The sequence below is a fragment of the Tupaia chinensis genome, unplaced genomic scaffold (genome assembly GCF_000334495.1).
Source record: "Tupaia chinensis unplaced genomic scaffold, TupChi_1.0 Scaffold000074_1, whole genome shotgun sequence".
Lineage (NCBI taxonomy): Eukaryota > Metazoa > Chordata > Mammalia > Scandentia > Tupaiidae > Tupaia > Tupaia belangeri.
In genome coordinates this window covers 800,723-808,581 of record NW_006159534.1, presented here as the reverse complement: position 1 = coordinate 808,581, position 7,859 = coordinate 800,723, and the positions used below count along the sequence as shown (strand labels likewise).

Here is a 7,859-nt window from a genome sequence, read left to right as displayed (position 1 = left end):
GCAGGAATATCTCCATGCTCTGAAACTTGTTTTGCTTTAGATTCTACTTCTGAAAACACGACATACATCCAAGGCCATGCTGTCCCGTCACCAGAACTTATCAACAGCCATTTCCAGTCCATCTCATACCACTGGGAATTGATTGTGCTGTTTCTCTAGCTTTGTAAAAACAAGTTTCACTTTTTCTGGTTGAGAATTACAAGTGGGAGAGGGGCATCCTGTCTTCCACCAGCACGCTGTCCATTCCAAACTGGTCAGTGCACTGCTTCACGGTGGCCAGAACACTCAGGAGCCGCTGCTCAACGGCATCCAGGTGAGGATCAGAGAGCACTGGGGAGATGGGGTCATGGGCCATGGCAGATTTTAAGGCAGACTTTAGTACACCATTCTTTAGGTAGTTCAGTCTGTTCCACGTGGAAACCCGAATGCTGGAAGAGAAAGTTTTAGGACAAGTTATACAAAACCTCTTACTGTGAAATGCCAAAAAATAATTATGTAAAATATTTTAACTAAAAAGAAAGTGTTTTATAATTACCATTACATTATGAATAAGCCACCCTGGAAACATCCCCATCTGGATATTTTTTTCTGGGTGCCTAATCAGAAATGTACACAAAGACTCTGGGATCAGTAGTTAGCATAATGGCTATGTTGCTGGACTCCCATGTTGTCAACCACGGTTTGAGTCCCAGACCCGGTGGCTTAAACTCACACCAGGCACGTGTGCGTGCGAGCCCAAGATCCTGAGAGGAGAATGGAGAAGGAACTGAGGCGTGGCCATCGCCCCTGGGGGGTGATTTCTCACTTTCTGTCTGCCTCTATCTGCCTTTCTGGCGAGCGCATGTGCCCTACTGCAAAAACCTCTCCAAAAATAAAAAGAATCGGAATGTCAAAAAATTGGGTATGGCTCATCCATTAAAGGAATACTAGGCAGCATTAAAAGCAGCTTTAGGGGCCAGTGGGTGGCGTGATGGTTAAAGGTGCTGGATTCCTACATGGCCAACCGCAGTTTGAGTCCCAGACCTGGTGGCTTCTCTCTCCCTTTTCCTTTCTATGGTCAAAGTAAGATAACAATAATAATAATAATAACAACAACAATAACAGATGGAAGTAAGTAAATGAATATATATATATATTTAAATAAAGGCACTTTAAAAATGGGGACATGTTTAGTGGTTAAAGTGCTGGATTCCCACATGGCCAACTACCGTTTGAGTCCCAGACCTGGCTTGAAAATCACATAGGGAATGTGTATGGGTATGCATGCCCAAAATCCCAGGAGAAGAAGGGATTGTGGCATGGCTATCCTCCCAGGGGATGATTTCTCACTTTCCTTCTCAGTCTCTCTCTGGCACGTGCACATACCCTATGGCAAAATCATTTAAAAAAAAAAAAAAAAAGGAGACATGCCAGTGCCATAAGCCTGGATGAGTAAAAAAATGGTGGAAAATATTACTTTACTTGAGTCTGAGGGGAAACAGAGTGTGTGTGTCCAGGTTGGACTGGAGGACACTACAATGTTAACAAGAGTTATCCTTAGATGTAAATAGGAAAAAAAATATTTGAAGGATGCTTATTTTCCTGAATTCTTCCACCAACTGTCATGGCTTGAATGTATGTCCCCTTCAAAACTCAAGTTGAAATTTAACTGCCGTTGTAACAAGTATTAAGAGGTGGGGCACTCAAAAGGTCATTAGGCCAGGAAGACTGCCCCGTGAGCGGAATTATTGCTGTCATAAAAGGGTGTGTTCAGCTCCCTCCTGCCCTCCTGCCTGCCACCATGTGATGATGCAGTGAAAAGGCGCTTGCCAGATGCCAGAACTTCAATACTGAGCTTCCCGGCCTCTAGAACTCTGAGCCAATACATTTCTGCTCATTGTATAAATTCATTATACATACTCAGTCTTTAATATATGGAGAAATGCAAGAAAAGGGCTTGCAGCGTGACCACACCCAGAGGGGAGCTTTCTTCCTCTCATTCTGTTTCTCTATGAATGAGCTCATGTGCCCTTTGTCAATTAAAAAAAAAAGTGTTGCCTGGGTAAATAGGTACGTTTTACAAAATTCTGTTACTGTTCTTTTTTAAAGATCTATTTATTTATTTACTATTATTTTTAAATTTGCTAAAGGGTACATGTGCTCACCAGAGAGAGGGAAAGTGAGAAAGCCAGTCACCAGGACTGGGACTTGAACCATGGTCGCCCATGTGGTACCAACCACCACGCCAACTGCTGCCCAATTTTGCTACTATTAAAAAAAGAAGGGGGCCAGCAGGTGGCATGGTGGCTGCGGTGCTGGACTCCCATATTGCTGACTGAATACAAGTCCCAGATCTGCTGGCTTGCTTTCTCTGTGAGTGCATGTGCCTTATAGAAAATTTTAAAAAATACATAAAAATAATAAATAAAATTAAATAAATGATTTCTTAAAAAAAAAATAAAAAGAAGGTGGCTAGCAGGTGGCATGGTGGTTAAGGTGCTGGACTCTGACATGGCCAACTGCAGTTTGAGTCCTGGACCTGGTAGCTTGCTTTCTCACCTTCCCTGTCTTTCACTCTGTTTCTTTCTCTCTCTGGTCAAATTAAAAAAATAATAATAAAATAAAAAAAGAATAAATAAAATTATTCTTTAAAAAAATATTTAAAAAAAAAAAACCTGCCTCACGTGACAGGTGGATGCCTGGAGCTGACCAACATACCAAGTGGTGCTCTTAGACTTTCTGGGTAGCCAAGCAAGGTGGGTCCTCACTGAACCTTGATGTGCAAAATTTAAAATTACACCAGACATGAAGACTGGATGAAAAGCTCCTTAAAGTCTAGGTTTGAATGCATTCTCTTGATTTATTTTTCAGTGTCTTTGTTCTTTTTTTTGGTGGGGGGAGGAGAGGTTTTTGCTATAGGGTGCATGCGCACCAGACAGACAGAGACAGACAGACAGAGAGAAAGAGAGAAATCACTCCCCCCAGGGGGGATGGCCACGTCGCAATCCCTTCTCCTCCATTCTCCTCTCGGGATCTTGGGCACACATGCACATGCACCCGGTGTGAGTTTAAGCCACCGGGTCTGGGACTTGAACCGCGGTCGGCTACATGGGAGTCCAGCGACATAGCCTTTACGCTGGTCCCAATGTCTTTGTTCTTTAACATAGATTTTTTTTAAAAAATTTTTATTTATTATCATTATTTTTCAATTTTGAGCAGAGAGAGAAAGAAAGAGAAAGTGAGAAAGCAAGCTGCCAGGACCTAAACTGTGGTTGGCCATGTGGGAGTCCAGCGCCTCAACCGCCATGTTACCTGCTGGCCCCAACACAGATTTGTTTAAAAGTCAATTAAATACTTGCAAAAAAAAAAAGAGCCAAAAACAAAAACAAAACTATTTTAGGTTTAGTCAATCTGAAATTGAGATATACAAGCCCCAAGTGGTATGTGATGGGTCAATGAGAAGACTTGTGACCACAGGAAAACGAGGTACAGTAAGCAGGGATACAGATTTTACTAGAGGAGTTTTTTCTTTCTTTTTTTTTTTTTTTTCTTGGGAGGGCAGGGGAGATAGGGAGAACTGGGGAGGGGGGGCAAATTATATTCTGATATTAAAACAAATGTAAGTATGTGTTACTAAATAGACTATAAACTTCTATAAATAAATCTCAGCTTTGGATTATCTGCTTCCACCTTTCCCTGATTCTCCATCTCAGCACCGACAAGAGGCTCTGAGACGGAGAACTGAAAAGCACTGCTCAGGCATCAGGAAGTTTGACAACCAAGAAAACTGATGCACTGTCACTAAGCCCGGAAAGAAAGGCATCATAGGCAAGTGTATTTGCTCTGCATAAACTTACATGCAGCACTGATAGAGGGGGGCAAGAATGCTTCTCTCGTCCAGTGAGGGGTTCCCAAAGCTGGAAATCAAATGAAAACTTAGTGAGTTAGGTGAAGTACCAGTTCCCTTCTTAGCATCAAAGCAACGGCAAATTCCACAAAAGACTCAATGTGATCCTAGATAATTTCATGCTCTAGCAGCTCAAATCACTTAAATTAAAAAATAAGCAGGGCATGACCAATTAGACACAGGATCCCTAACGCCTGTACTGATGTATCACACAACAAATATACTCATTTACAAAGATTCTTTTTCTAGCCAAGATATTGCAAGATGCTGCAGCATAAGTATAATAAACACAGTGTGAAGTTCATAGACCAAAGGGAGAATTTGAAGACCCCTAACCCTGATGAGGTTTTAAGGGGTGGGGAGATAAATAAGGGATATTAATGCCTCACAAAAAAGTAGATGATTGGGACCAGCAGGTGGCATGGTGGTTGAGGTGCTGGACACTCCCACATGGTTGACCACGGTTCGAATTCCGGACCTGGCGGCTTGCTTTCTCACTTTCCTCTCTCTCTCCATGTGTGTCTCTCTTTAGTTCTCTAGTCAAATTAAAATAAATGAATGAATAAATAAAATTAAATTTAAAAAAATTCTAAAAAAAAAAGATGATCATTACTTGTAAAGAAAAAAAAGGTATAAAAGTTATACCTGTATCAGTCCAAAATGACCAATATCCTATTACCAATAAGTATGTGGACAGATTCGAATTTAAAAAAAATGGTTCATAGAAACAGAAAATACTGATTCAAAGCAGATATAAAAAATGATCCTTATTTTATTTTTTTGTAGAGTGATTTTTGCCATAGAGTGTGTGCCTATTGGAGAGAGAGAGAGACAGAAAGAGAGCGATCACCCCCGAGAAGGGATGGCCATGCGACAATTCCCTTCTCCATTCTCCTTGTGGGATTTTGTGCACGACATGCCTGGCATGAGTTTTAAGTCACTGGGTCTGAGACTCAAACTGTGGTTGACTACATGAGAATCCAGCAATGTAACCTTTACGTCATCTGATGGTCCTAAAAATTATCTTATTGGGACAGCCCCAGTGTGAAGAAGCCTGATTCCATATGGCCGACCACAGTTTGAATCTTAGCCCCAGTGATCAAAAAACATGCCAAGTGCATGTGCATGTGTGCCCCAAATCCTGATGGGATGGAGAAATGGAAGGAGAAAGGGTTGAGGCACGACTACACCCCACTGCTTGTGGTGGTCATGGTAGTGGGGGTTTCCTCTGTCTCTGTGGGGAGCATAAGCACCTTGTAGCAATTAAAACAAACAAACAAACAAAACAATAAATGATCTTAGCATTAATTTAGAGTTAGAAAAAGAGAACTGATTCTGGAAAAACTATCAATCTCCCACTCTTCCTAGAAGCTTATCTTAGTAGCTGGAGAGTCAGGAGCCCTTAGTAGTAGAGGCCTCCAATAATAAAAGCAAAGGCAACTGCCATGACCTGAATGTCCATGTCTCCCCCAAAATCCATGTTGATATCTAATCCCCAACACAATTATTAAGTGGGGATCTGGGAGATGATAAAGTGGTATTAATACCTTTACAAAAGAAGCCAGAGGGAGTTTGTTCACCTCTTCCACCATTAAAGGACACATAGAAAGTGCTGTCTATGAGGAATGGGCCCTCAACAGACACTGCTCTGCTGGCTCCTTGATCTTGAACTTCCTAGCCTCCAGAACTGTGAGCAATGAATTTCTGTTATTTATAAATACTCACCCTGAACGAACTAAGACAACTATTTTGATATACATCAAATGTCAAATATCATGGGCATTATGGTACACATAATCTTTTAAAGAAAAAGATTGTTCTGAGCTAGCTCCATGGTGCAATGGTAACACACCATTCAATAGAACCCAGATCCTGGATCCCACAGGATGACTGCGGTTCAAATCCCTGACCAGGTCAGCCTAAAACACACCAAACAGAACTGCCCAAGATCCAAACTGATAGAAACCCAGAGGAAGGTGACAGTAGAGTGACCAGAGTGATAGTGTGTAGCGCTCTCTTGCTTGCTCGTTATCATGTGTGCATGTATACTCTCTATCATGAATAAAGAGAAAATGATCATTTTTACAAGCAGGACAAAGATTTTCAGAAAGAGATACAGCACTGGCCACTGTCTCCTTTGCTGTGATGGGCTAGAGGCAGTGTTTGCTAGCCTTTCACTTTCTGTAGCTGTCCACCTTTGCTGGAGCACGAGGCACCTGGTGTTCAGTGGAAGGTCGTGGCGTCATTAGCAAGTGCTGCCCACGCATTCTGTGCTGAGGAGACACATCTCAGCTTATTCCCGGCAATGAAGTGACCTAGTGCCTGGACAGTTCTGGGCTCTCAGGAGGCATTCTATTTAGCAAACAGTATTAAACATAAAGCGCAGCACTGAATTGGCCACTGCAGAAAGTATGAGGTGCAAAGTGGGAACACACGATGCTCTCCTAATGGCTCAGGCCTGAAAATAGGACATTCTATGTATTTGAAAAGAATAAACTTGTCTTAGTCAAGATAAAAGTAACTTGCCTTCACATTTAATTGCTAAGCAACTGTTCTTCTTTCCACAATAGCAAGTCTTGGCCTAGACTGCCATGAAATAGCAAAATGTCCTATCTAACTTCTTTAGATAGAATAAACTTAATAGTAAATGAACCCCATGTTTTATCAAATCTATAGTTGTCAAGATGCTACGCATCACCATGAGGAGTGAAAAATGTAGGTAACAATAAATTAAAGGCCTTGGTTCTCAGTTATCTGTGGAGAACCTGAGTCTTTGACTCCTTGGAAGGAACCATTTTTCCACTTGTCAAAGTTCTGAGATCCCCGGGGTGGAGGAAGAACTGGAATTCACAATGAAGACCCCAAGTGGAAGCAGGAAGGATGCCTTCCTGATGTTTCCAGAATACCCCAGCAAATGTCCCTCTCATACACAGAAACCCCTCGTGCCAGGCTACTCGGGCTGCTCTTACCTTTTGGCATTGTCAAGAAGGATGAGCATACTAGCGCCTTCGTCATCTTGAAAGCTCTCATAGTGATGGCGGTCTGCATTGCCAATCAGGTAATCAAAGACCGCTGTGTCAATGATGTCCAGGAGGCGTGGGCCGGAGTCATAAGGGGATGTTTTCTTCACAGCATCGCAGTAGCTCTCATCATACTCCCACCTGGAGGCGAGCAGCATCAGCAGGGTTACTGAGTGCCCACACTGTCCCTGGCACTGTTAAGAGCAAAGAGAAGACAGAGTCCCTGCCTAGTGGGCTTGCCCCTGACCTTGCAGTTTTTTCATTCGTGGGCAAAACCGCTGGTTCCTGTACAGGGTGGCACCTGGCCAGGTACAGGGGAGAGTTAAGTGGTGGCTCACAGGAGTATTTACCTAGCCAATTTGCCTTCTCGGTAAGTTCTGCCCCACGGGTGCCGGTGTTTCTGCAGAGGCCAGACATCTGGAAGCCAAAGTGTCACAGATCCCTCCATTGTGTCTCCATCAGCACAAGCTGGCTCTGTCTCTCGGCAGTAATAACACTTCCCATAGAAACAGGTATTGTTTCCTGAAGAACAGAAAGGAGCCAAACATACTTACGGAAAAAAAAAACGTAGACTCCTCATCTCCCTCAAACAGGTAGAAGAGAGCAACTAAGTAAACGGCAATGGAAAAACAAAGACCCTGAACTTACACATTTCAAATATTTGTTTTCCTGTATGGGTAATAAAAGCACATGGTGTCGGGACCAGCAGTTGGCGTAATGGCTATGTCGCTGGACTCCCACGGAGTCGACCGCAGTTTGCGTCCTGGACCTGGTGGCTTAAACTCACGCCGGGCACATGTGTGTGCGTGCCCAAGATCCCGAGAGGAGAATGGAGGAGAAGGGATTGTGGCGTGGCCATCCCCTCTGGGGGGTGATTTCTCGCTTTCTGTCTCTCTGTCTCTCTCTGTCTGTCTGGCAAGCACACATGCCCTATAGTGAAGAAACCTCTCAAA

At 43.1% G+C, this 7,859-nt stretch overlaps 1 protein-coding gene across 2 annotated transcripts in view; it reads right to left on the bottom strand.

The window, feature by feature from the left end:
- Positions 1–6: 6 nt before the first annotated feature.
- FAM20B (FAM20B glycosaminoglycan xylosylkinase) overlaps positions 7–7,859 on the bottom strand; it is a 49,285-nt gene continuing 41,432 nt past the window's right edge. For both annotated transcript variants that reach the window (XM_014583901.2, XM_006142298.2), the window contains exons 5-8: positions 7,257–7,428; positions 6,856–7,047; positions 3,837–3,896; positions 7–428 (exon numbers count right to left, since the gene is read on the bottom strand). In XM_014583901.2, the coding sequence (XP_014439387.1) occupies positions 197–428; positions 3,837–3,896; positions 6,856–7,047; positions 7,257–7,428 (656 nt within the window). In that variant the 3' untranslated portion in view covers positions 7–196. The remainder of the gene's footprint in view (positions 429–3,836; positions 3,897–6,855; positions 7,048–7,256; positions 7,429–7,859) is intronic.